The sequence below is a fragment of the Telmatherina bonti genome, assembly GCF_933228915.1.
Source record: "Telmatherina bonti genome assembly, chromosome: 15".
In the NCBI taxonomy this organism is placed as follows: domain Eukaryota; kingdom Metazoa; phylum Chordata; class Actinopteri; order Atheriniformes; family Telmatherinidae; genus Telmatherina; species Telmatherina bonti.
The window spans coordinates 14,110,860-14,138,756 of record NC_136613.1 but is presented as its reverse complement, the minus strand read 5'-3'; the positions used below and the strand labels follow the sequence as shown (position 1 = coordinate 14,138,756).

Here is a 27,897-nt window from a genome sequence, read left to right as displayed (position 1 = left end):
CCAACTTCCATGTACTCTGCTCCCTTTACTTGGAGTGGGATTTAATAAAACAAAACATAAACAGTAAAGCTTCAGGACGTTGTAAGCCTCCCTCACTTTGAAACTGCTGCCATCAACACTGATGGGAGATTTGGGATTGTGCAGGTCCTTTGCTGTGGCTTGGTGAGTTTTCTTTGTTTAAATAGTTTAATGTGCATTATTATACTAGAAGCGCTGCTGTTATATTCATGGCTCTCTTTACAGCCTGATCCTCTGACCTGTTCCTTGCATAAACAATGTCACTTGTTCTTGATTGTCATAACAGTCACACTTGGCAGTTACAAGGAGCTCTATTATTCCAGCAGGCCCTGTGGTTGGAGGACTCGGCACCCTGTGCTGACAGCCGACCAGCTCTGAGGGGGGCTATGTTCACAGCCATGGCAGCTAATGCAGGAATGTGTCCATGTGACAGGCTCCAGACCATTTAGTCTAGTTTTTACCACCACCACCTACCTCGCCATGCACACATGCCTCTGTTTAAAGCGCTGTGAAACCAAGCAGCTTGTTAATCATTCAGTGGCGGCGTTTAATAACCACAAAACTTTCTCTTTGAAGGGGAATGGCTCCCCTTGTGCCACAGTTTGGTTTTCTTATTGCTCTTTTATTTCACCTACATCAAACTTCGCATACATACAACACCTCCATGACTTATACACCATCTTGTTCAGCTTTCTGCTTGCTCGTCTTGTCCCTGCCTGCTTGATATCATGCCCCCCCACCTCAACCAAGAGCTGAGCCACTACAATGGGCTAGTGTGCAACTGTGAGAGACACTGATGTCACATCGAAAGCATTCAGATTCACCCCTCATGAAATTAGAACAATATTTGTTTAGTTACTGCCATGCAGCTACACACCACCATGCTGGGAAGAGAATTAGTGCAATGAAGAGAAAAAAATTTTTCCTATTTGTTGAGAGAAAAGAATTAGAGTTTGGCTGGAGGCTGGGTGGAAACTTCACATGACATTTCTAAATTAAATGAGTCTGCTGTTGAAACTTCTAGCTTTTCTAGCCCTTTGAAAAATAAAGTGGGTGCATTATGAAGACAAACGGTGGGGAAAAAAAAAAAAAAAAAAAAACCCAAAAAGAAAACCACCAAACTCAAGTCAACTCCCTGAATCGGTCTGAACTTAGATTTGCTTTAAACAGAGTTATACTGTGAATAATGTACTTACATTATTATTAAATTGCTTTTTTTTTTATCTGTAACTTGAACCTCAAAGCTCTAGGAACATAAATAAAGCCAATGATGAGCAAGTCTCTGCATGACCTGACAAAAGCAGCAGCAGGCAAGAATAATGATGTATAACTTTTAAGCAATTTACTCTGAGGAGATATGAAAGTGGCATGGAGAAGTCACTTTATTTCCAGTTTCTAAACTAAGAGATTGATCCAACCAGTTACCAGAGACATTTGGTCAAGAGGTGACAGATGCCTCGATAAATCTGTGAAGTGATTGAAACTTTTAGACATAAAACTCACAGTCAGGGTTTTTTTTTCCCCACCAAAGATGATGTTTAACCAATCCTTTCAGAAGCCCCCCCCCCTCTCTCCCCACACACACATTAAAACTTTTTTTTTTTTAAAGAAAGTAATTTTCTGTAATTCTTAAAGATTTGAGATAGTATTGACTCACCTCAATCCATCTCTGTGCCTCTATGTAAGCTTCATTGCAGCTGACAGAGGACTGCTCACGCCACTCCATCATAAAAACGTTTATGTCCGCGCTGCACCAAGTCGGTGGCCAGTGGTCTGCTTCAAAGACGCAAACACAACGATCTAACATTAAAAACTCCGCTCTTAGGCAGGGAACAGGTGAGCCTGTAATCACACCACTCATTCATCAAATATGCTTCCTTTTGTTCTTTTTCACCAACTCATCAGCGGCTGAATGCAAGGTGTTAACAGTAAAGCATTCCGTTGCATCACCTTGCAGCTGCTTACCTGTTCTTTCATCCGACACACCTGCAGCTCGCTTCTGTTCAGCAGTTTCACACTCCACCTTTCTAAAGCGCCGACCAAACGAGTCTTCGGAGTCGGACAAGACAAAAGTTTACCTCATCTGAAGAGGAGGAATTCTGTGTCTTAAAAGAACAGGAGTGACAGAGAGGTGGAGTGAGTGTGTGTGTGTGTGTGGGGGGGGGTCTCAAATGTGAGGCCAGGGGACCATCCACAAGCCCGTTACGTCTTTTAAGGTAAACAAACGGAGAGCTGTGATGTCCTTTACAAAAAAAAAAAAAAAAAAAAAAAAAAAACTTCAGCTGCCAAGTTTTTGTTAGCACAACAGCTGAGATGACCGGCAGTGTTATGTAACAGCGAATCATGCAATAAATGCTCCTCAAAGACGAATTTACCAACTACATCTATAAAAATGTGAGGTCTGAAGACTGGGGCTGGGGTTGAAACACAAAAATATTTCCAAAGTTTGAGCACCTGAGAAAACTTTTCTCCTAGAGGGAGGTCTGCTGCTCGTGATGGACCAACTGCTTTCTCACAGCGCCACCCAATGGCAACATGTGGATATTGCAATATATAAAAACAAGCAAGCAATTTTCATACGTTTTTCAGTTTTCAGGAGAAACTGGTCTGATCGAGAAGATTGTCGAGGAAAGGCCAGAGGGGACACAAATTAGAAATTGTGGAACATGTAAAAAAAGACTATTTAAGGGTCAATATTTTAGGATTTTTAAAAAAAATTAAAGTTGTCATGTAAATTACAAAGTGGAAAAAAAAATCAGTCTTTTTTTTTTTTTCTTTTAAAATCAATGTTTCTTTGGTACGATTGACCATTTAACATACAGTTGTCACATCTGCTGATATAACTTTTATTCTCTTCATAAACTATAAACAATTGTAGAAAGTAAATACTAACACCAAGATAATTTTGTATTTGGTATGATGTGATCATGAACATGTATGTAGAAGCACATATTGTTGCATGGACAACTAAGCTTTACTAAGATAGAGGTCTGTTTGCACAAAAAAATTGTTCAAATTTGGCTGTTCTTGGGGCAGCACTTGGAAGGTCCAATAAATCTACCCCTCAGGCTTTGCCTTTTACAGTAAAAATAAAAAATAAATTAGATAAAACACTTCATTAAGGTTAAAAAAAAAACAAATTCTGAATAAATTGCTGCAGGATTTATTAAATTGCTGTTTAATCAAGTATAATCTCGTAGTTTAGGTTGTCATTGAAACATTAGATTGGCACCCTGCTTTAGAATAAAATTTGGGACATAGTTTAAACAAACAACTGATACTTAAAGGAAAAAAACAGAACTCTATTGACACAGTCCTTTCCTTGACACTTTAGCTTTGGCGTTTGTTTTTGTGGTGCACCAAATATTAACCCAAAAAAAGTTGGTTCATATTTTTCTTTTTTAAAACAAAGAAAAAAACAGGTCTAATTTTGTGTTAGACTATCGTGAAAATGGTGTTTTTTCTATTATTTAAAAGCCTCAGAGAAAAAACTACGGATGTGGGAAAGTTCTCATTTTTTCCATCTTTTTAAAATTCTTTTTATTAAATGTCAAAACGAGTCAAGCTTTAAGCATTCCATCCATTGATTTTGAATGGGAATTTTTGTAAATCATAAATAATTATTTTGTACAACTGACATCGAAGGAAGAGTGTAGCAATTGCAGGTCCTCAATTTAGGTCTTCACACCTTCTTCCTTCTGGGTTTCCTAATTCATAATGTTGTGTAATGAGACAACAAAAAAGTACCTTTAGAAAATATTGTAGCTACTGTTAAGTTAGGCTTATTAGCAAAAGCTAAAAGCATTTTGCCTTTAGGTCAACATGCATAATTGACAATCCCTCACACCCTCTCCACAACACAGCGTAGCAACAATGAAGTGCTTTCAGTGAGAGGCTTCTTCAGGTTAGCTCTGACAAAGAATTGCTCCAGTGGTCATTCCTGCCTTCAGCCAGAGCCATGCATTATATGACATGACCAAATAATTCTAAAACACTTTTAATGGATAACTAAAACATTTGAATGTTATGTTTAATTATTTTTATTAAGCAACTTGAAATGTGTGTGTGCCATTGTACATGAGTAGATTCTTAACACTAAGTTATGCCCAAAAAATGTAATTAAACAGACTCTGAAGGCAATTAAAATGACGAAGTTAACTTTTTAACAACATAAACTGCTGGAGTTGAGAAAAAAGGTCAGTGGGATAGATTTTGTGTCACTTGAGAAAATAATTGATTTCCATAGTTATTTGGCTTATCTAAGATGACTGATCAAATTCAATTCAAAACCAAGTTACTGGTAGTTGTCACTTTCACACGAGAGGGGTGTAAAAAAAACCAGATGTAGATTTTTAGCTTTTTTTCCCCCAATAAAAAAAATTGTTGGGAAGAATAATTTAGCAGGTTTTAGAGTTCATTCCTTGTTTCCCTTTGTTTTCCAGATAAGTTGTATTATTTCCATTATGTGTGGAAAAAAAAAAAAAAAAAAAAAAAAGACACCCATATTTACGACAATTTAAATGGTCATCAGACACTATTAACTCATATATATATAAAATGACAACACTGGAAAACTGACAAAGTAATGTGTTGAAAGACAAACTGATAAAAACAAAAAGAGAAATGTTTTATAAATTTGCCCTTTATTTAGCAGAAGTTCAAATTACAAAAACATAGGCACCTTCCACTTGGATTTACAGTCTACATGTTTAATTAACCTCACTTACAGTAAAGGAGATGCATTTTAAATATGCTTTTTACAACACAATTGCAGCATCCAATATTGGGTTTCCAAAGCTAAAAATGAGATTAAAGCCTTGCAAACATGGTCAGCTCACCTAGACCTTCTGGTTGGACAGATCATCAAAAACAAATCACTACAGCAACTTTTTACTATAAAACATCATGTACCATAGGTGAAGTACCCCCCCTGTGATGTGAAATGTCCTTCTTAATTTAGAATCAGCCCAATTTGCAAGCTAATCATTGTACAATTTATAGGTAATACACCTGACATTTGTGTTGCAGTGACAGACATTCCAGAAGGAAGCAGCTCTTAACAAAACATATTGGTAATTCAGCAGTGGCGCCTGGATTCCTTCAGAATGAATTCATAATACCCTACCCCTATTTTTTGCAGCTCATTTGATGTAGTGTTTGGAGAAAAAAAAAATCCAATAAAATCAGCACTTAAGAATGTTTGGCAGTAATCTTTCCTTTACTTTCTGGGATCACAAAGTAGTTTTCTCAGTATGAATCTTTGGAGAGGGCAATAATGGTGAAACGAACCTCCTGAGGATCACGAGCCATGAAGATCTTACAAACCTCTACAGCATCCTGGAAGACAGAAGTACAGTAATTAACTACAACTCAGCAAAAAGGGAACATTCACACTCCCAAATCAAGTATCATTTAGGTTTTGTTCTTTTAATTCAATTTGAGTATTTCTGTGATGGTTTCTGAGTTCTTGAACGATAATGTATTTATGTCTCAGAAGCAAATTTGTTACAAAGTTTGTGGGTGTTCTTGAGTTAATGTCTTTTAGACAGATCTAAAAGCTGTCTAGTTCCATTACATTCCAGAGGGAAGACTTCAAAAGCTTGCAAGAAAATAATAGAGGACAGATGAAACCCATGAATAATTGACTTGGAAGACAGACTATTTTGTGAACAATTTTAGGTGTTTTATGATGACCAACCTCAAGGAAAGTATCTTGTGAAGTTTTTCCATGGACAATAGGGAAAGGCTTCCGGCCATCTAGAAAAAAAAGTTTAATTCAAATTTGTGACTTCTTAATATTTTAAATAGATTACAATTTTAAATAGCTAATGTTTTGAGATATAACTCACCCAGTTCATACAAGTGTCCTCCAACATTTACAAAAGCTATAAAATGCAGATTCACTTTCTCATCTAAACCTGGAGCCTGTCCCAGACGACAAGAAACATTACTGTTTGACACTTTACTTGTAAGCATATCAAGTTGAACACAAATCATGACGTTACTGAAATAAATAAAATTTAAGACAAACCTCAGTCTGACCCTCCTGCGCACTGGATTCATGCGTCACACGTATACTCTGAAAGAAAAAAAAAAAAAAAGTTTTCTTTGGGCGAATTTGAATTTATCCCTGAACATGTTTTATTAGTTATTTTTTCCCCGTTTTATTTATTGTTTTGTTCCTCTTGTAAGGAGGATACATGTTCAGTTTCTCTGTTTTTCTGTTAGTTGGTATTAGATGCGCGCGCACAAACAAAAGATCTGAAGGATGGCTTTTGTCATGGTTGTGCTGCTTCATTCAAGCTGTTTGTATTTACATTAAGAACTTATCTGGATCATCACCTGACTGCACTCCAAAAAAAGAAAAACAAAAACAAGAAAAAAAACATGCCACTGGTAATAACCACAAGTATACAGTTTAGAGCAATTTGAGGTTTATATGATTTGAGAGATAAAGACTTAGTTGCAATATTGTTCTTACGGAGTCAACACATTGATCAGAAAATATTTTAGTGTGCATTTAGGTAAGAAGTTTTTCTCTGAAGTGGTAACATTCATTACCATGCCAATATTCCACATATCTTGCCCTTGCAGATGGGCTTAAGCTATGGCTGAAAGTTGCATCTTATGCAGTTTGTGTGGATGCCCTAAAAGGCCATCCCATTCCTTGTAAATACACTATGCTTCACATATGAACCCAGCATAAGACATCCACACTTCTGGTGAGACATAGTCTCTGATCCATTGTTTTGGTTTGAAATGTAACACTGTGGGAGGACTGTCTTCTAAAATCCTGTACTGGGATGCTTGCTGCCAAGCTCTAGATAAAAATTTAACTTCTATATTTTTCTGGTCACACAACTATATTTACTATACAAATCAAGACGTAAGCATAATCCATCATCCATCTCCTTCTTCCATCACTTTTTCAACATATTCTTGATCAAGGTTGCTCAACATCACCATATTACCTCATCTTTTTCCAGGAAGGTGGCCCTTTCTTCTGGGGTCATTTTGGATGTTTGTTCAAGAAACTTCCTTAGAGGAGAATCATGCTCTGGGACAAAGAATGGCATGCGATAAAGTTCAATAAAACAAAACTCTTCTGTAAACCCAGAGGATAGTTGTTACATTTAAAAGTTAAACTGGAAATATTTGACACTCAAATTACTTTCCTTTGAGTATGTTCCCTTCATGCAAATAAAAAATGGCATCTCTGTGCAACTGAGCACCAGTAAAGGCAGAACAACTATTGACCAGCAATTCTAAAAGTTTTAAAAACGTCCAATGAATCAGTCCACCTCTACACCACCCCCGTACCTTAGCGGTATTGCTTGGTAATCAATATCGCAATACACTGGTACTGTCAAATGTCAATGTCAATGAAAAAAGAAAAAGACAAAATAAAATTAGATTTTCTGTCATTTTTATCTTTTAGTCCAACATGATGCAAACACTGCAAATACGCACCAAATTCCAAGTGTGCCTGGTTGTTTGCCACTGCATGAATTAATCCTATTGTTCCACAAGCATTTCCGATAGTCTGCTTGATGAAGTAGACATCAGGGGAGACATCCTGTGGCTGGTGTTTGAGTCTCTCTTCCTCTTCCTGCTTGAATGCTTCATACTGGACAAAAGTAGCACATGATTAATGTTTTCTGAAGAATGCTTCTTAGGGTACAGGCATGATACTTTTAAACAACAACTATAAAAATCTGAACCTTATATATATATATATATATATATATATATATATATATACACACACACACACATATATAGGTGAAGATATTTATTGTGATAACTGATAAGTTGCATGAATAAGTACCTTCTCTGTGACTGGAAAGAGAAGCAGCACTGCGCACACAGGCCTTGGTACTAAGCTGAGGAGCTCTGGGTCCAATCCATACACATCCCCAAACTGCCAGGTTGACTTCATCCCTAAACAACTGACAAACTACACACAGGTTAACAGTTATTAGGTGTTCACAACTAGATAACTTGCCAAGTTTAAAGAATAAATTGCACAAAGCTACCGAACCATGAGTCATTTCATATCAATTTGTACTGAAAAAGAGGTAGGTGGGTAGGTAAATAAATAAATAAGACATTAATTAGATGAAAACTTAACCTGAACTCTCACGACAGAAATTTTGAAAACATGGCAGTGGAGGTCCATCATTTCTAAATTAGTTTCATAAAGTATTTCCTTAAAAAGTTGCATGATCAAAATTCAGTTAATTTACAAATAGTTAGAACTATTATCCACCATATGTCATCTATGAGACACAGGAGCCTTTCTATATTGTATTATAATAAAGCTGGTATCACTCAAGGGTTGGAGTTGAGTTTATAACATAGACTGTGGTTTATAATTTCTACTGGTTGCAAACCTTCACTATTAGTCAAATATTTTATTGTTACATAAATATAACTTCACATGAAAATGGTAAAGCATTTATTTAGGATTGCAAGTCAGCAGCCATGCAAATTTCTTCTATGTAGTTACATATTCGTAGGATTTTTATTTGTAATGTTATGCTACATTGGGCGTAGCATCGCTTATGAATAGGCCTTTTGCCTCTCCGCACCATTTAAAGCCTTTTTGATAGTCTGTTAAGTTTAAAACAGGTAAAAGAAAACGCTTACCTTAGTCATAACCTGTAATAAAAAGACAAAAATTAACATATTAATAAAACTGTTGTTAAATTAGCAAAGCAGCCATACCGGCTACAGCTTTTGTTCAGTGCTAGCTACAAGTTAGCCAGACCTCACATGCTTGCGAATGAATGACTTCTATAAATGTGGGTTAAAAACAAGAATACATACTTCTGGGTTCGACTCCAGAGGTAACCAGCGTGGACAGTCCATTTTAATGTAATGCTGGATAACTCAAATTTTCAAAAAATCTGTTTGACAGCTGGAAATTGCTTCCGTCTCTTGTAAGTCCACCGTGACATGAAGCTAACACACAGGGGTGACATGCCAGTTTAACAAAGAAATGACAACCTATACCCAGATTATTATGAACGTATCAAAATCTATGCATATATTTTATGTTACATCGTTGCTTAGTTTACTCTTAGTAATATATTTAAAATAATTTGTAAACAAAAATAAATGTTTATTTTCTATTAAAATACTACCTTTTAGCCAAACATGGAACATTCCATAATTGTGGGCGTGGTTAACACGCTGGTAGTTGTATTGACTGTAAGCTGCACTTTCTCAGATGAAACTCTTTTGTTATTAACTAGCTACATAGTTATACATCAATACATTAACATTGTATATTAATACTTATTCGTTCTTTATTTTACGGGCAAATTTAGAAGAATAAAATCAAACAAAACATGAGAAATGCAATCGTTTTAAACTCCGGTACACCAGGGGGCAGTACAGGAGGGTCACCAGCATACGTTGCTGAATGAACTTATTACTGAGGCTTTGGAGAACTAGATTTTTTAAGACGGACTTTATGCTTTTTGTAAATTTACAATCCTATATGTAGAAAGTTGGTAAAGGGGATCATAAAGTTCATATTCTGCTAGACAGGCAGTTATTTGCCTCCCTATATCCAGTCAAAGATGCCAGCAGCGGGAGAACCACACGGTAGGCTACATCAGATCAAGTGGCGTTTATTTATGAAGTGTTTCGATCATATGAATAGAAAGCAAGAATATGCCAGTTATATCGCAGAGGACTGTCTTGGTTTATTTCAGTCTCTGGCGTTAGCTAACCTTGGACTTTCTTGTGTGTCAACGTGTTTGTCTTCAGTACTAAACTAATACCAGTGTGAAACTAGTGATGTTGTCATCTTGATTCTTGATTCCACTGCTGTAAAATCAATTTACAGACGATATTTTCCATGAAGCGCGTTCAGTCGCGCGAATGAAATAAAAAAATATATGATTAAATCGCACCTCAAAAATCCCATTAAGTATTTTTTAAATTAATGTTGGTACTAATAACCATACATGTATATGTGGAATCCGGATGGGGAAAAGCCCAGCATCACCCCAAAGTGTCTTCGTTGTGGATTAAAGCCTTCTAAAAAACATAGCCAACAACTACATTTTAGGGAAAAAAAAAAGAAAATCAACCCACAAGTAATGATTAAATGTCTCAATGCTCCTTTTTATATTAAGCTAAAATTAGTTACATATTCAGTTCAGTTGTGTTTTCTTTATTTGGTCTTTGCTAGTAAGTAACATCTCTAATGCTTTGGTAACTAGTTGGCTTCTCTAAAGATGAGAGCAAGAACATACCATAATTACCACAGTAACGCTCACATGACAATGATTACTAAGCGTTTTGAAAGCAGGGATTCGGTATTTGAAGTATGGAAAGTCCTGTGATGAATGAACTTCTTCACTTCTATGTTTCAGGCATTAACACTATTGTGGACAACATCTGTGGGCTCCCTCCAGATCTATTAGCTGAGACAGTAAGGGCTTTATCTGTTTGAAGCACAAAAGACATAAATATACTGCATTGACTGGACTATTGAAGCGAGTCCTGTTTCAGAAGCCCAGTAATGGACATTTTCATTGTTGCTGGTATTACTGGCTTTGTATCATGAATTTCCACTTGCTAACATACATTTATTTGTGAAATAGAAAAAAAGAAACCGATTGTTTAATGTGGCCATTTTAGAGATGTGCTACATTAGGCCAGATTATCCATAACATATAAAATATAATTCCTTAGCACCAAGTTTTGAGTCCTAAAGCTTCCATTCCCAGCACAAGTCACTCAGGATGCAGTGAGGGTGAACGGCATGTTTGATAACTAATCTTATGTTCTCCACAGTGTCAGCATATTCTAAGTTATCTTCAAGGGCAGACGAGTGGAGTCGATACAGATGAAACCTTTCAAGTGAGTTAGTATCTTCCTATGTCTTTTAAAAAATTTTTTCTCATTCTAACACATCCATCTGCCTCGTCGCGGTTCCTTGTTTGTGACTTTGTTTTGCTTTTCATCTGTTCAGAGATTGCAGAGAGCTGGAGTAAGACTAGATCATGCAGCTCTAGAGGAGATAATCAGATTTCTTATGGTGACTTTCAGGTATTGTATGCTTTTTTTAACTGCTGAGTTTTAACTCAATAATTTGTGTGTTTATCATTCAGCTGATCAAAATGCCAAGTCACAATGGACACAAAGAATTAAACTGCTTTGCTGTGATTGTTATCAGTAATAATTTATATCCCCAGGTCAAGTGGAAAGAGCAACCTCTCTGCAGATGATCTTGTGAAAAAACTGGAAGAAGGCAGTGCCAAGTGGTCCAAAGCTTCACTTGAGGTGCTGCACAAGTTATGGGGTGAACACGGTACATTAGTCCATGCCCAGCAAGAAGCCCACGCCATGCTCAGCATCGGGCAGGCATGTTCGCATTTAATGCTTTAAAGCACTTACTTTCAGATGGTTGCAGTAAAATTGTTGAACTCATGTTGCTGCTTTTGCCGTAGCTGGTGGACATGGAGTGGAAGCTGGGGATGTCGGTGAGCTCGGACAGCTGTCGATCTCTCAACTCACCATATGTAACTCTGCGACTAAAGATTGTTGAGCCCTCAGGACAGATTTGTCAGAGGTCTTTCGAGATGACCATTCCACAGTTTCAGGTTTGTATTTGTAGACATGAATGTTGCTTTAATTTATTTTTGGCTTTATTTAGACCTTCCTTTGATTTATGTATTTATTTATTTATTTATTTGTTTTCTCTTGCAGAATTTTCACAAACAGTTCAAAGAAATTGCAGCTGTTATGGAGACTCTATAATGGTCAGCATGCCTAAATGCTCATCACCATTATACACAAGGTTGTTGGAAATTGACAGAGGGAACAGCTTGACACAAGTTTGTGCAGCGTGTTTTGAAATGTCAGTGTGACTTGCTTCAAATGTCAACGCTCAGCTTGTATTTTTCTGTAAATTACATAAGCTCTTACATGGTTTACTTGCAAGACTGCATGCTGTTAAAATAGTTTCTAAAAAGGCTGCCATCCTTTTCCAAACCATGAATAAAGTATTACATATTAACATTTTGTGGAAGGTATGTACACAAACAACACAGTAGGATACTGATTAAAGTGCTTAATTTGTCCAAAATTATTAGAAAATTTCTGTAATTGTAGTTGGATGAAGTATTTTTTGTGTTCATTTTCCGTTTGATTTTGCTTTTGGAATTTTACAGAATGAAAATGAACATTTTTCAGAGAGGGATTAAAAAACTGTGGCAAGTCCATGATGTAACACGCTGCTTATTCATAGCTTTACAAGAATATGTTTGGAAAAACGTGCTCAGAAAAATGGTCCATGAGAACTTTTTGAGTTTGTTACTTGGTTATTCATCATAAATAAAAACAATTTCATTTGTTATTGAAATTGTACATAATACATTTTTGTGCAGTTTTCTTACAGTAAACATTTATTTTGGTTTTGAGATGTTTTGCTTTTAGTCCACTAAAGCTCAGGAATGTGTTTTTTCACTTGATTGCTTTTAATAATTACAACAGGCTAATTTTCTCAAAAGTTTTACTAAATGATAACATATTTTAAAAACCCATCCATTTTCCCAGCTGCTGTCAGATGAGAGGCAAGGTAAACCCTGGGTAGGTTCCCTATCTAACAACGAACAAACGTGCACCATGTTGTTATTTTCCACTTTTATTCTCAAATTCACCTTTGAAACTGTGCTGTGTAAGTGAATATATCCCTGTGAAATTGCTCTTGTACTATTTTAAAATGATTTTGGTTCAATGAAAGCATCAATTTTAGGATTAAATTTAGCAGGAGCTGTTTTGTTGTATTTAAAATATTTTGATGGCTGCAGCCAACTGTGCTTATGTTTTCTTGTTTTACTGTTCTTTGCATTAAAATAAAGTCAAATTCTTCCACCTAGCTCTGGAGATTGGATGTAATCTTGGCATATTCTGAGATATTCAGGATGGTATCAATGCCTTTTTCATTAATTTAGTCAGACTACTTTACACTTCCTCCTCTGTTTTCTACAGTCATCACTGTGAGGGTCTTGGCCAAAAAAAAACAACAAAAAAAACATGCTGGACTCTATCCAAGCCAGAAATGTGTATCATAGGATCATCTGTCATTGTGTTCTAACAGTTTATGCTGCGATGATTAGTTTCTTTTTAGGAAATAATATTGGAGCGTTGTGCTAAATTAAAGGCTTTTTTAAAAGGACTTCTGTCCTTTTATTCATTTCAAATCTACTACCTTTGCATAAGGCATGCAATGTTGTTCACATTGTCTGAGTAGCAACAAAAACTTAAATTACTCCTGACAAACCCTGTTCAACATCAGATACACTCACATTTCCAAGCTTGTGAAGACTCACAAAAAGGTTTGGTTTTCACTTCCTCTGGCAGTTCTGTGTGCAGAACCAATATGCACATACTGCAAATAGGTCAACTTAGACAATTTTGGTACATGATTTATAACCATTATAAAGCAAATAGGCTTGAAAATGACATTCTTTTATTTTAGTAATGCAGACTAGACAACAAGCCAAGCTAAAACTAAACAATGACTTGCACATTAACATATCCGCATGAACAATTTGTTGATTTCTTTACATGTTTAACAATCTTTGTTTTGAAACTTACACCAAATATACAATATAGTTCCCTATGTTTTCTTCTTTACTTTTACTTAAAAATGATTTAAAACATAGTAACATGTTGGATCATCGTACCAAGACCTACTTTGACATAGGAAACAGAACTTAAGTCCCCACCACTGCAGTGATTCAGTAAGGGTAAACTTTAATTACATTTCCATTTGATCTGTGTTTTACAGCTCTGACAATTACTTGGATGTAGATTTAATTAGTAAAATCTTATTAAATTAGTAGGAGTACTCACAAAGAATCAATTAGAACCTAATCCTAGATATTTCTATAGCATTCAGTAGTATTATGTAATTTATTGTCAGTGAAAACATTCAACTGAAGGTCCATTATTTAAGTAAAGCTTTAAACACTCAGTTATGTCAGTTATAACCACAGATTTAGACTATACCAGTTTTTTTTTTGTCTTGTGTAATTTAATCTGTCAGGTTATACTGAAACACACCACACACAAGATTCTATCAAATGAATATCTACTGTTTGTCTGTCAAGTGACCATCTTGCAGTATTAATTCTTTACACTCAAAAGAAATATGCAACAGTACTATGGGGACATTTGGTCTGCAGGGCCTCGGGATCTACTGACTCAGTGATGAGGTTATATATGGCAAGGGTACTATTTTTGGGATAGGCAGAGTTCTAGGAATCATGGTGTTTAGTGGGAACTTCCCTGATACATAGAGCATCAGGTGTGATTACAGCTAATACTGTCATCTAATACTGTGATAGTCTGTTTGTAAACAGAAGTGAAGTGCCCAAGGGACGAAACGAACATGAGCCTATAACACATATTTTCAAAAAAGCGATCTTCACCTCACATGCCCCTATAGAGAGTTAGAATTACCAACCATTACCAACCAACTGAGTTATGAGCTCAGAGATGTGGTTGTATGGAAGCCCGTTCATGCCAGTGTCATAATAAGACATTTTGGGGAATTTATAACTCAAAATTCATATTTTGAATCTCAAAATTTTGGAATTTGTTGCATTGTTTTATGCATTCTTGCCATTCTATGATTTTGTTTAGTGATTGTAGGATATTTTATTTCATGTTTATGTGCATTGTTTATTGTCTTTGAAACTTTCTGTCATTTTTGTGCTGTCACCCCTGGTACAATTTTTTTCTATAATGCCCTTATTGGTTACTTGCTTATTGCAGCTTGTAAGTTTCTATGAATGTATACAAATGACGCTCCAATCAAATACATGAGGCAGCGATAATAACTGTGGGTAAAGGAGAATGGGACAGATGGCAGGTATAGATTACTGATTGGATTATTACAATTCCTTATTTTTGGGGTATCCCAAATATGCCATGAAAAGTCTCCATTTGATCCAAAATGCTGCAGCGAGGGTTCTGAGAAGAATTAGCGGAAGAGATCATATTTAGCCAGTTTTAGCTTCTCTTCATCAGCTCCCAGTTAAATCCAGGGTAGAGTTCAAAATTCTTCTCCTAAAGCTCTCCATGACCAAGTTCCATTGTACATCAAAGATAGCTCCATACGTTCCAAATAGAGCACTTTGCTCTCAGACTGCTGGTTTACTTGTGGTTCCCAGAGTCTCTAAGAGTATAATGAGAGGAAAAGCCTTTTGGCTTTTGGGGTCCTGTCTTACGGAACCAGCTCCAACTTTGGGTTCAGGAGGCAGATTCTCTCTATACGTTTTAGATCAAGCTGAAGACCTTCCTTTTTAACAAATCTTATATTTAGGAGATGAGCATCCCCTGAGTTGGAGTCTGCGTGTATGGGGCCCAGCTGTCCAGGTTATGCTCTTACAGTTAGGGGTAGTCTAACAATCCATTACTTATGCAGCCATGGGGACATCACATTATGCACTGAGTAGTACTTTGCTCCTTTTCCTTCATGTATAAATATATGACAGTACTGTCATTATTAACATATTTCTCCTTTTTCCGCAGGTCTTCTAGAATACAAACTGCTGTACATGTTGATCTGTGTTTCCCATCCTCTCCACGCCAACCAGTCGAGGCAGATGGCTGCCCTCCCTGAGCTTGAGTTCTATTGGAGGTTTTGTCTGCCTGCTAAAAGGGAGTTTTCCATCCCACTGGCGCCTCATACATGCTCGAGAAGAAGGATTGGATCGAAATCAAGATTTGATACAATTGGTTGGATTCTATTAGCTAGGCTATTTAGGAATTGGCTTGAATTGTTGTGTCTGTAAAGCGCCCTGAGACAACATTGTTTTGAAGTGGGGCTACACAAATGAGCTGAATTGAATTGAATATAGATTATAAAAATGATATGCCCTTCTGTCCTACCCTTCTTCTTTACTGGGAGGAGTTTATGTGGGTTCATTGGGAAGCTTTATTTAGCTGTTTGTAACTGTGATCTTAATCATTCCGTCATTACCCAAATCTTGTGACTGTAGGTGGGGACTTGAATGTAGATGGCTGAAGTTCTCCCTGATCATAAAGGGACCTGTAAGTACTCTGGTTGAAAACAAACTGCATTGCATTGTCAGTAGTACAAAATAAGCACCCACTAAAGCTTTTGTACAAATAGTCCAATTTTTCCAAAGTTTTTACATTTTCTTTTTCTTCTTCTTCTTTTTTTTTTTTTTTTTTTTTTTACAACTTCATTAACTCACAAATGCAGGTAAAAAGAAAGTAGCCTATTCTCATCCTAAGATGGCTATAGTTAAAAATATCCAGTTTGACTCTGGACCAATTCTGAAATAAATTCTAACCAATGAACTCACTGTTCTGAAAACAGTAAATTCTGACAAAATCCTTGGAATCTGTGTATAAATATGACATTATTGGACATATTCGGTTAGAAGTGTGGGATAACTAGTGGCTTTATGAACAAAGATTTGAAGTCAGACCAGAGAGCTTTCTATCTGATTTATTTGTCACAGTGGTTGCAGTGGACTTCAATACAGGGGGAGTTGTGCATCAGAGGATCTAAACGCTTTCCCCACTGTCATGGGAAACACTTTCTGTTGAGGCGGGGCTTTTTCCTGTCACGCACCCCGCCCGTTCCTCAGCACATGGGATGGCTGGGCGGTTCGTCAGCGCGCACAGCCGCTCCGCCTCCAAGGCGTTGTGGAAGAAAGGATCACAAATGTGAGATTGCACTTAAAGACGATAAACCAGCATTTATGCATGCAGCCTACAGTTTGTCTGGACAGGAAAAAACACCACCGTGCCAGAGAAGCTTCTTTGTTTTTTCGGGATTTCGGGATTGGGACGGTGTAAATGAGCTCCGCTGTGTGCGCTTTGGAGCGACGTTCAGCGCGTCAAAGAAATCAGATCTCTTTGGGTGACTTGTGTTTACACAGGAACCATCCAAAGCCACGTTTTAGCAGGCAACCTTGGTGTGGACAGTAGCTTACTGTGCAGGAGTGTGTAGCTGTTAAGACTCAGTGGTGCTTGCAAACACAGACCCAGAGCAGGGAATCTGGCTGCATACATGGCTATGAATGTAAATTCACTTTAATACCCTTGAAGGGGGGAAAAAAAAAACATCCATCGGAGACATTTTTTAGACTGGATATCATGGAGAGTTGAAGCTGAACGACAGGGTGAGCACATGTTGTGCATGTAGCTTTGAGCGTCGTTGTTTGAGCTTTTTTTTTTAAAAAGTGTGGATGCGGACATGAAAACTGTTTCAAAGTAACCAACAACTACACCTGGCCTTGGGTGCAGGGAATGGTACATAGACAGTATATATATATATATATATTTTATTTATTTTATTTTTTTTAAAGAAGTGTTTAGTCTGAGTTCGCTGTCAAGGGTGACAGGCGAAAGTCTGCTGGGTCAACATGGAGAGTCAGAATGAGAAGGAGAGAACCGACAAGGGGTTCGCCCTGACTTACATCGGCTGGTGCTCCCTGGACAGCCGGACCACCGTGCCCATGCTGCCGTGGCTCGTGGCTGAGATCCGCAGGAGGAGCGAGAAATGCGACTGCGGCCCAGTGATGCAGCCCAGAGAAGTTCAGCTGTTGTTCAACCCCCCCTTCGTCCGATGTGTCCCCACGAACAGCAGCAACTCGTCGGTTTTCATATTCGAGCACAAAGCACAGCTCATCTCTCGCTTCATCCACAACAGCAATGACCTCACTTATTTTGCATATCTGCTGCGGGGCCAGCCGGACAACCCGGAGTCCGAGATGTCCTGTCACGTCTTTAAGGCCTCCGACCCCAACCAGGTAGGCCTGTTCCAAGTACAACCACACTTTATGCCTCACAGGTGCCGAAAAAGTCCATGCCAAATGTGTAACCAGGGGAATCAGCTGTGTACTAACGCCTAATATGTTATTTCTTTCACAGTTTACAGGCATGAAATGAGGCTTCAGACCTGCAGTGTGCTTTCCAACAATTGTTAGTGTTTGTAAGGTTTTGCAATGAAGCACATCTGTTTAAAATTTATGATGGAATGAGTCTAGCTTTAAATGTGAACACAAGACAAAGGATTATGGGATTTCCTTGGGGTGACAGTCATGTCATTTAATCTCTATCACACACACACACACACACACACACACACACACACACACACACACACACACACACACACACACACATGAATTAGCACTGTCCTACACAGTGTTGTTTTAATCAATAGTCCAAACATGTTTGCTTTGGTATTAAGTATTTAGGCCACTGGTTGGTGTGGATGAAAAACTGAGCATGCTGGATTTTTGGGACAGAGTTAATCCACCTGTGTATTTCTCTTAAGGGGATCAGTATAGTGGTGTTGAAGGTCAACACGGTTGACTTTAAGAAGATCTGTGCAGTTCTATCAGGACCACAACACAGTCGACAAATACAAAAAAACACCATTCCAAATTTGGCAATGGTGTCAAAATCAGTATATACAAATACATATGTGCACCTTTTTGTTACAAATTCTAAAACACAAGCTTAACGACACTGTTATGTAGGTTCTGTAACTTTATCTGGGTTATTGATTACCATTTTAAAGCAGATGGTGCCAAAAAGCACAATGGAAGAAGGGGGTGCACATGGCCAGAGTGATGGGAATATTAATGTTGCTGACAGGCATGTTTCACTTACTCTTTTAGGCTTCGGTGACTTTGCTTCTGCTGTTGTGGGTGAATTGTGTGCTTCTGAATAGAAATGTGGCTCACTGGCATTGCTTTTCTGGCATTGCCTTTGGTGGAAAGTTGAACTTTCAGTCAGCAACACAAGGGTTGGCCAATTGAATTGATTAGTATCAGATACGCCCACTGTCAAGTTTTAACATCTGTATGAATCCCATTTCATTTTAGTATAGTAAATTAAAATAACGGTTTCACATAATGATAGATTGCTTAATAGAGTTATTTGCAGTGTTGATAACACCTTAGAAGATTTAATTTCCATTTTGCAGAAGTGTTTTCTTTTAAAAAAATAGATTAGACATTTTTCTTGTGACTGTACTGTGACAATTCATTTGCCATGTTAGCACATTCACATGCTGATCAGCACACCAGTCTTGAGTAATAAAAGAAAATGTGGTAAATGACCAAAAATAGGAACGCAGGGGTCAGGGTTTGACAGAATAATACAGTCTTACTTTGGGAATTTTGCAAAAAGGAACTGTGCCACAAGTCCTTACTTGAGCTGAAGAACTCGCTTGAGCCCTGATGAATCTCTGAATCTCTTTTATTTGTATATCATATAAAAATGCAATAAGTACAGACATATATATATATATATATTTTTTTTTTGCTGTAACCTATTTTGAAGTCCTGCACTTGCTCATGTTTTTGTGTTCCTGTGACCCAGGAAACCTCAACAAACTATATTCATATACACATATGCTCACATTTTGCAATGATCAAAAGTACACCTGTGTTGTATTATGTTTCCTGTGGTATCCACTCAACTTAAGCACACAATTTGTTTGATACTGACAGCTGAGAGTAGGAGAGGTAACAAGTGTTGAGGTCCTGTTGAGGCCCCACAACTGAAGTCCAAACATTTGCAACAGTCAGAGAGGCATCTTGAACATACTTCAGTCACTGTTATTATGCAGCAAGAACTGGTTTGGCAGCTAGCAACATGTGAAAGGTGGACCATGCGGCGTGCAAGGACTATTCCACCAGTGCTTGTACTGTTATGTGGAGTACAACACCCTGTTGAAGTCTTTGTTAGGTTTTTTTTATTTGCCAGGTATATCCTGTTTTTAGCTTTGCGAATGTTTATTGTGGTCTTCTGTTTGTCCTATCTGAGTTAAAAGAACCCATGAATATTGCTTCTTATTTTTAGCTGACAGGCTTGCAAATCTATTTTTAGTTGAAGACCTGACAGGGGCACATTGTGGAAAGCATGAGGAAGGAGTCCTGGTTTGTATCAGGATTATGTGAAAGGGTATTGTGGAAAAGCTTGCTGGATTTTGCTTCAATGGAAAAAGAAATGAAGCCAACTTGAAAAAATGCTAAGAAGGCACAAGTTTGTCTACAAACATGGCGTTTCTCAATGCGTGTATTCAAAAGGTTAGGTGCTTAAAGCAGGTTTGACCTCCTTACCTTGAAATACAGCTTCAGCCCTCATGCATTGTATGTACATTTAAAGCTTTTAATCTGGCCGTAATTAGTTATAATCACTTATCTGGTATAAATAACATGAAATGCATTCATCCAGAAAACCATCATTTAGAGTTTACTTGTAACCTGTTACCTGCCCAGAGTCTAGAATAGTACGTGAAGCTCTTGTAGCAGCAGGTGCCAATTTAGCAGAGACTCTGTAATACCATAGTGTCAATATCAAGTCAACAATACACAGTGTAGTGTGAGCCTGTCTAGCACAAACCACATGTTCTTTTTATTTTCAACCTCTGCTCTGACTTGGAGCAGGGCCACTGTGGAATCTCTTGCTGGGTGACCCTGGATGTCAGCTCTGATCCTCATTCATTGATAATAATGCAGAGTTTTTAAGCCACATCACATCAGAGTGATGCATTTTTCAATAAAAATGGATCCAGATGTTACTTTTCATTTACATGCTGTTGAGCAATGCTGAAAAGCTTGTTCTTTATCATACTTTTCTTTTTTTGCATATGTCAGCCAGAGGAGGTGAAATGGCCCAATCACTGTCTTTCAACCTGATCGGATTCCTTGCAAAGCAGGAAACTAAATACCACATATTCTTATCTGGTTTCGTTGCTCCGTTAACGCATGCATTTATATATGTCACATTCAATCTTTGTGGGCTTGTTAATACCAATTAAACTTGCTTTTAAAATTGAGCACAAGCACACAGCTTTCTTTTATTAGCTACATGCTAAATGAGTTTAATGATGCAATGAAAAATGGGTAGAAAGTAAACTTTCCCTATCTGTTACTTTGGCACCTAATTGTAACTCATTACTTAAACCTACTCGTGATTTGATGCTAAATTTGTGTACAAACGTGTTAGGATGCAGGAGCTATCCTAACACATTATGATGAAACCCCCCCATCTCATCTTTGTCCAATATACATACATAAATGTTGTTAGTTTGAGCTTCAAAGTTTCTCCTCTGAGGTAAGAGCTGAACTTATATCTAACAAGCTTCTGTTTCTTACTCTCTTATGGAAAGTAAACTTTCATAAAGTGTTTCCCACTGCAGTTTAGAAAATTTTGCCCCATTGAGTTAAACATTACATCAGCCTGGAGCGGCCCTGAAGATAGCTTATTTTTTACCACATTCAGCAGCCAATACAGGCTTCCTTTATTTAAACTTATTTTATTTGCTCATTGCTTGCAATTTTGTTAGCTTGCTTTTCACATGAGATCAGACCACATCGACAGATCCGGCACAACAGGCCTTTTATTTTATCTTGATGCTGTGGTTCATGTTCACAGAGCCTTAATAAGACACAACATGAAAGCATCATTTGAGAAGTTTTCATGGATAAATTGTTAAATCTCCAACAACCTCCACGACATGTATTTTTCTTCCACAACTTCTTACCGGCTCTGCAAAGATGGACTATTTTTCCAGTGTCCTGAATCGATTGCTTTTATCTTGAGAGGCACGTCACATTCAATTGCTCATGGTCCAATATGCAGGATTATCTTCCATGTCTCTTTCCATTCTTATCTAGTATTGACTCAGTGATAACCTGTGCCTTTAAATGAAGACTAACTAGCCTGCTTGCAGATGCTTTGGGCCAGTGTGGCGGTCCCCACTGGTTTGCCATGTTTTAGCTTAATGGTGCCAACACAATGCTGAGTGATCTAATATAATAAGGGCTTACTGTAGGAAGCTGGGACATTATGTGAGCCCTGAATAGAGAGTACTCATGACTCCACCATCTCAGAGAGGAAGATCCTAATGTTTACTTTCCCTCTGAGCTCTAAAGCTGTGCTTGGCTGCTGGCGTTTATGTGGGCAAGGCCAGCTCACACCCAGTGTCACTGATTATATTTGATAAATCCGGGATGAGATGGATGAGAATTCAACCAGTTTGAAGAGCGGTTTTAGTGGGGGTTATATGTTTGAATAGGTTTTGAATCAAGCAGCCATTAGCTTTCCTCTGCTGCCTAATAGCTCTCCCCGCCTGTCTGTGCTCGTCTCCTCCCAAAGAGAAAGCCCCTCCACTGGCTCTGCATTGAGTGACAACAAATAATTAATCATCAGACCGAATGGTGCTGTAGGGTCATCTTACTCATCCATAATAAAGCAGTTCCTTAAAATGTTAAGATGGCTCAGTCATTTTTTCTCTCCCCTCTGTGTTAACCAGATGGTGCAGCTGTGGTTCTTCATCACCAAGGCCTTTGTATTACCTTGATCTTGTGGTGTCAACACTGTCTGGCAAAACAGGGCTGCTTCTTCTTGACAAAGGTTGCCAGTTTAAATTAATGTCATATGTAGGTTTTCATCTCGCTGGATCTGCAGTCACATGAAAAAGGAAGTGCATTATCATTAAATTGCCCTTATTATGTTATAAAAGAGTAAATATGACTTAAAGTACATAACAACACAATGTATAACACCTTGTTATTATTTATTTAAGATAAACTTAGTTTATATGATAAGCAGTGTGAAAAAAATACACATTATGATTGATTAGAACCACTTTTAGCAGCAATAAGTTGGAATATTTGCTTTCTTTATGATGCTATTTGACTTTCGCAATGTTATGAATGGATTTTTGCCCACTCTTTTTTTCAGTTGTTGCTTCAGTACAGCAATGTTTGTGGCCATTTGTGTGCAGATGCACAGCTCTTTACCCAGGTAGGGTCTGAACTTTAACTGCACTTTTGCAACACCTTGATTCTTCCTTTTAAAATATTTTTAAAGAGAGTCAGGTTGGAGATTTACAGCTGTGTTTGTCCAGTTCCGTGACCCAGTTTCAGCCAAGCTTAAACTGTCAGACAAATACCATGATTTGTGCAACAATTGACATTCGTAGTTTACTGAGTGACTGCAATAAGCCCAGTTTCTGTGGCTGCAGTACAAGCCCAGATCATTATCCCTCCACTATTGTGCTTGGCAGTTTATGCATTTGCGTTCATATATATTTGTTTTTCTCCCAGCAGTTTGTGACACATCATGGCCAAACATAGTCTGGTCTTGTCTGTCTAAAGGACACTTTTCTTGTGCCTTTTGGTTTTCTCACACACAGCCTAATCTCTGCCATCATGTTATTCTTAATAGAGAAAAGAAGCTTTCTACTGGCAACAATTCCAGACCAGCCATACTTTTTAAGTCTGTCTGCAGTTTTATTCTTGTAACTAGTCATAAAATTGACCTTTATTAAAACTATTTTTGGTAGCCTTTATTCAGCAGTATCTGAAGGAATGAGAGTTAGAGAGAGCGTAGGGAATGACATTCAGCAAAGGGCTCCCAGGGTGGAAATCAAACCTGGACCTGCTGCACCTCAGACCTGTAGCCTCTGTACATGAGGCAACTACTTAACCAGTTGAGCTGCACGTTTTGCCATTTAATGTGATGATTGCAGTCTGTCGAGTCTGAGGTGACCAGTTTGGTTTTTCTGCTGTTTCCTCATGAAACATGCTGTGTTGAATAATCTGAGCCAGTCCAGATTGTTTATAAACAACCTCATAATTCATTCCAGATTGATTTTGAAGAACAGTTGCGTGATGTCTTTCGTACTTGGTATTGGGTTATTACTTACCTGAGGTTGGATTGGCCCAGTAAGGACAGATGGTTCATAAAAACACATCTTTTGGAATAACTCTGCATTTGTCGTTTTTACAGCTTAAATTTTCATCTCAGAGTTATTAAAATTTTTTACGTATGTCCTGGAAATAAAACATCAATGGGAAAAACATCAATGAATGAACATGTCTGACTGATTGCCTTCAGCTCCCACCTCTTGTGCTCTTCCTCATCCCAGTAAATATGCACGGACCATTCTTATAAAGCATTTTTCTAGTCTGGTTGACTGCTCCAAGCACTTTCACACCATATGTCACATTCACCCACACACTCATACAGCATTTCTGTTGTTATATACTAAGTCTTTATCTATCCCACACATTCGTACCCCAATAAACACATTGGGAGGCAACTTGGGATTGACATGTTGTCAGGAGAAGCTTGGATACTATCAACAGACCGTCCGGTTGGGAGAGGAGCGCGCTTCCCTCATTACAGATCTCACCAGTTTCCAGTTAGACAAATTCCATCCATTAGAAAGGCAAGCTCCTCGAACATGGGACTTTAAAATAGCTCAGTGTTTGTTTGATCTCTGTATGTAAACCAGTTTGACTTTGACAGGATGTTTTATTGTACTCATAACCATCCTCTTCCTGTTTTCCATCTGTGGTGTTTATTTGCTGTTTTTCTGGTCACACCTCTGTGCTTCATTACATAACTCTTCCCCCCAGTGTACACAATAAATAATTATCTTCACTGGTCCACATGCAGCTCTTATCTGTAGATGGTAAGCATGCTCAGTGTATGGAATCAGTGTTTGTTTTAGCATTCATCGTCTTAAACGCAAGGCTTTGCTGTGGTTGTGGGTCAAAATTTCAAGGAGGATGGAACATTATGGCTGTTGGCCAGTTGTATTTGGCAAAGTTTTACCACAACAGTAATTCATTGTTTATTGATTTTAGGACTCTGCTGTCGGTTTCAGTTGTGAAAGGGCTCCAAGCTTGAAACATGCTCTGGTTTCACATTATTAAGTATTTCTTGGAAGGTTTGTATTTTCTGTCTTGCATACATCGTTTTTCTGCCTGGTACTCGCAGCCAAAACATACTGTCTATAATAAATGCACAGGTTATTCCTGCAGCAGTTAAGCACAGAGCTCAGTGTAGATCAGATAGATTCGCCTCCAAGTATCTGATTTTTTTAGTCCGAGAAGGAGTAGGTGATTCTTGGCTTCTTCTGACTTCTGACACCACCGTTGCATTTTTTTTTTCAGCCTGTTGTTGACTCACTTTTCTTCAGACTTTTTTCTGTCTCATCACGTTGATTTGTTAAAGGTACAACATGCTGTCAGGTCAGGTTATTTGCTAGTTAAACGAATTTCCTGGGTAGGCAATCGCACAATAAGAAAAAATGCACGCAATAAGTTGGCCGGACTCAATAATTTTATTTTCTTTCTTTTCTCTCTCGCTCACTCTGAGTAGGCGCCGCATTTGTTTTAAGACAATATTAACTAAACACGACAAAACTACAAGATTACGTCTGCACTTAAAACAAAATCATCAACTGCATTTTTCCCAGCTGGGTAAAAAAGACATTAACAATCTGCCTGGATGAACAACTGTTACAAACGGCAAATCCACAACTTTACAATGACATGAAAAATGACATATTGAAGGCGATCAAAGACACTCAGTTTTACCCTTCCACCTCTGGTCAAGTCCAAACATGTACCCCCATATAAGCTTGACCATGTAACTGTGTTACATAGTGTTTAGAGACTATATGTTCCAGTTAACCATGTTGCCAAAACCGCAGGAGAAATCCTGATCTGTTTAAGCAGACTGGGGACTGAATGAGCATAAACTAGTCAGTACATCATGCTAATTGTTCTTTAGAAATTAAAGTATGTTTATGAAAGGGTGTACTTGCCTTATTGTGGCATTATTGTCATTTTAGTTGAAAATGGTCTCAGAATTACAATAATCGCTTTGTGCAATATTATCATCTATCGCAATAATTTCTGAGACAATTAATCACATGGCAAAATTTGTTACCGTGACAGGCCTGATCCTGGGTTGTCTTTATGTAGTTTTGTTGGTTTAAACAGAACCTGTTCTGGGCAAAGTTATGTCCTAAACAACTTTATTGCTGTTTTTTTTTTTTTAATGGTTCATCAAATAAAAGCTGCAGTATGTGTTTACTTTGTTGGATGTTGTGTCCAAACCTTGTATTTTTACTGTGTATTTATTTTTTTATTTCACTGACTGCATCCATTTTCATCATGCTTATGTTGTTTATTTATCGACTGGCTTCTCTGTTATCTCGATTATCTGTCTCACAGGTTCCAGAGGTGATCAGCAGTATTCGCCAGCTGTCCAAGTCTGCCCTAAAGGAAGAAGCCAAACCAAAACAGGAAGCCGACGAACCGTTCTATAACTCACAGAAGTTTGAAGTGCTATACTGTGGAAAGGTACATATCAGTTCATATATATATATATATATATATATATATATATATATATATATATATATATATATATATATATATATATATATATATATATATGTATATGTATGTATGTATGTATGTGTGTGTGTGTATTGTCAGGCTGAATCTTTAAATGAATGTTGCTGGGTTTATTGTCCTTTTAAAAATCTAGGTGACAGTTGGCCACAAGAAGGCTCCGGTAACCCTCATCGATGACTGCATTGATAAATTTCGACAGCATGAGGTTGAGCGCAAGCGCCTGCGACTGCTCAATGGTCAGCGGGGGTCCACAGAGAGTGCACCTGTTGAGTTCTTGTCAGGGGTGGAGGGAGACCCGCTCTCATCTGCTGTAAATAAGAGTGTGGAAGACCCTGAAGGTGTTGGAACAGAGGACATGAGCTCTGGTGAGAGTGAAAGCCTGAAGTAATCAGTGTCATGTTGAATTGTTTAGCTTGCAGTTTTTTCCTTTTCTCTGTTCAAATCAAATCAAAATCAAATCAAGATTTATTTATTCAGCACTTTTCATGCCACAGGCAACACAAAGTGCTTTACAAGATAACCAAGTCATAAGGATTAAAACAAAAAGTTAATAACAAGACACTTAAAAACAATAAAGATGCAAGCTCTTTCCCAAGAACAAACAAGCAGAGCCCCCAACAATAAAAACAAACAAAAAAAAAACATATAAAAGGACTTTCCAATAATGTGCTAAAAAGAAGAGGTTAAATAACATAAAATGAAAATAAGTAAAAAATAGATAAATAAATAAAGTAAAATAAGTAAATAAAATAAAGTAAAATACAGTTAAATGCTAAACTAAAAAAGATGGGTCTTGAGCCTCTTCTTAAACACATGTTGCCTTGTGTTCTGTAACAACGCTCTTTTAGTTTTTGTCTTTTTTCAGAGCTGCTCATAACAACCTGACCCTCTTGAGTTGGACCAGTTGTGTGGATTGGACTCTTTTGAATAAAAGTCATCTTAAATGAATTCTAATACAGACTTGAATAACAGTCTGAATGTAACCCACTGAAAACTTTGCTCAAAATCCTGTGGAACACAACCAGATTTATGTCTTCTGCCCCTAATTGGACTTATCTTACCATATTTTCATGGGTTGGGTCTTTTAATGGGTTAAAAAGAAAATTGATAATAAGACAATATTGTACATCTCAAAAGGATTGTTAGAATAAAAATATAGAATTTAATGAAATAAAGATAAGGAGATTTAGTAAATTTGAATGTGGCAGCCTTAAGTGGTAAAGCAAGGAATTCTTTGACAATGATCAATGGTCAGACCAGCATGGTGTGGGTAAAATGTCTTTGTTGTGTCTGGCTTAGTTAAAGGTCTGTCCAGCAGCACCAGTCAAAACAGCCTGCGAGGAGCTTTTCCAGAGTGCATCCTCGAAGATTCTGGATTTGAGGAGCCTCATGAATTCCGCACACGTTGCAGCAGCTTGGCAGGAAGTCTGCAGAGAAAGCCGGGTGAAGGTGGCATCATTGGTCCCACACGCCGCAGACATGCTAGCGCACCTAACAATGTTCAGCCGTCCGATTCAGAGAAGAACCGAACTATGCTCTTCCAGGTAGAGGTTATTTAACAAAGAAAATTGATGTGGATGTCTTAGGGCAGTGCTGATGTGTCTCCAGCTCAGTGTGTTAGCTCAACGCTAGA

The 27,897-nt window shown here is 37.7% G+C and overlaps 4 protein-coding genes across 10 annotated transcripts in view; 2 read left to right on the top strand and 2 right to left on the bottom strand.

The window, feature by feature from the left end:
• The window catches only part of lmo7a (LIM domain 7a), a 50,441-nt gene extending 48,424 nt beyond the window's left edge, over window positions 1-2,017 (bottom strand). Inside the window, exons 1-2 of one of the 4 annotated variants that reach the window (XR_013771588.1) lie at window positions 1,984-2,017; window positions 1,676-1,794 (exon numbers count right to left, since the gene is read on the bottom strand). Coding sequence is in view for 2 of the 4 variants with exons in the window: in XM_079253874.1 (XP_079110000.1) it covers window positions 1,676-1,747 (72 nt within the window). In the remaining 2 variants the exon portion in view is untranslated. The remainder of the gene's footprint in view (window positions 1-1,675; window positions 1,795-1,983) is intronic. The other 3 variants (XR_013771589.1, XM_079253874.1, XM_079253875.1) reach the window with 3 other exon arrangements.
• Window positions 2,018-4,642: 2,625 nt separating this feature from the next.
• On the bottom strand, window positions 4,643-8,981 carry uchl3 (ubiquitin carboxyl-terminal esterase L3 (ubiquitin thiolesterase)). Of its 2 annotated transcripts, none has more exons than XM_079253860.1 (8): window positions 8,836-8,981; window positions 7,847-7,975; window positions 7,489-7,645; window positions 6,990-7,075; window positions 6,050-6,097; window positions 5,868-5,943; window positions 5,717-5,775; window positions 4,643-5,355 (listed from the first exon to the last, which is right to left on the bottom strand). In XM_079253860.1, the coding sequence occupies exons 1-8, from the start codon at window positions 8,887-8,889 to the stop codon at window positions 5,266-5,268; spliced, it is 699 nt and encodes a 232-aa protein (XP_079109986.1). In that variant the 5' UTR covers window positions 8,890-8,981; the 3' UTR covers window positions 4,643-5,265. The 2 variants fall into 2 exon arrangements, with proteins under 2 accessions (XP_079109986.1, XP_079109987.1); XM_079253861.1 differs by lacking the exon at window positions 8,836-8,981 and adding an exon at window positions 8,668-8,673.
• A 464-nt stretch (window positions 8,982-9,445) lies between these two features.
• commd6 (COMM domain containing 6) lies at window positions 9,446-12,860 on the top strand. 2 transcript variants are annotated; one of them, XM_079254549.1, is made up of 7 exons: window positions 9,446-9,630; window positions 10,407-10,465; window positions 10,831-10,896; window positions 11,009-11,085; window positions 11,232-11,319; window positions 11,487-11,639; window positions 11,746-12,860. In XM_079254549.1, the coding sequence occupies exons 1-7, from the start codon at window positions 9,606-9,608 to the stop codon at window positions 11,794-11,796; spliced, it is 519 nt and encodes a 172-aa protein (XP_079110675.1). In that variant the 5' UTR covers window positions 9,446-9,605; the 3' UTR covers window positions 11,797-12,860. The 2 variants fall into 2 exon arrangements, with proteins under 2 accessions (XP_079110675.1, XP_079110674.1); XM_079254548.1 differs by having other exon boundaries at window positions 11,232-11,400.
• A 4,587-nt stretch (window positions 12,861-17,447) lies between these two features.
• tbc1d4 (TBC1 domain family, member 4) overlaps window positions 17,448-27,897 on the top strand; it is a gene marked incomplete at its 5' end in the record, with an annotated part of 35,818 nt that continues 25,368 nt past the window's right edge. For both annotated transcript variants that reach the window (XM_079254607.1, XM_079254606.1), the window contains 4 exons: window positions 17,448-17,834; window positions 26,079-26,207; window positions 26,398-26,629; window positions 27,564-27,808. In XM_079254607.1, the coding sequence (XP_079110733.1) occupies window positions 17,448-17,834; window positions 26,079-26,207; window positions 26,398-26,629; window positions 27,564-27,808 (993 nt within the window). The remainder of the gene's footprint in view (window positions 17,835-26,078; window positions 26,208-26,397; window positions 26,630-27,563; window positions 27,809-27,897) is intronic.

Coding starts and splice junctions, on each gene's coding strand:
- commd6 (XM_079254548.1), top strand. CDS start 9,606: ATGCCAGCAGCGGGAGAACCACACG. Junction 10,466..10,830: donor CAGATCTATTAGCTGAGACA/GTAAGGGCTTTA, acceptor TGTTCTCCACAG/TGTCAGCATATTCTAAGTTA. Junction 11,401..11,486: donor CCATGCTCAGCATCGGGCAG/GCATGTTCGCAT, acceptor CTTTTGCCGTAG/CTGGTGGACATGGAGTGGAA.
- uchl3 (XM_079253860.1), bottom strand. CDS start 8,889: ATGGACTGTCCACGCTGGTTACCTCTGGAGTCGAACCCAGAAGTATGT. Junction 5,944..6,049: donor CGCAGGAGGGTCAGACTGAG/GTTTGTCTTAAA, acceptor CGTCTGGGACAG/GCTCCAGGTTTAGATGAGAA. Junction 5,356..5,716: donor CACAAGATACTTTCCTTGAG/GTTGGTCATCAT, acceptor TCTGTCTTCCAG/GATGCTGTAGAGGTTTGTAA.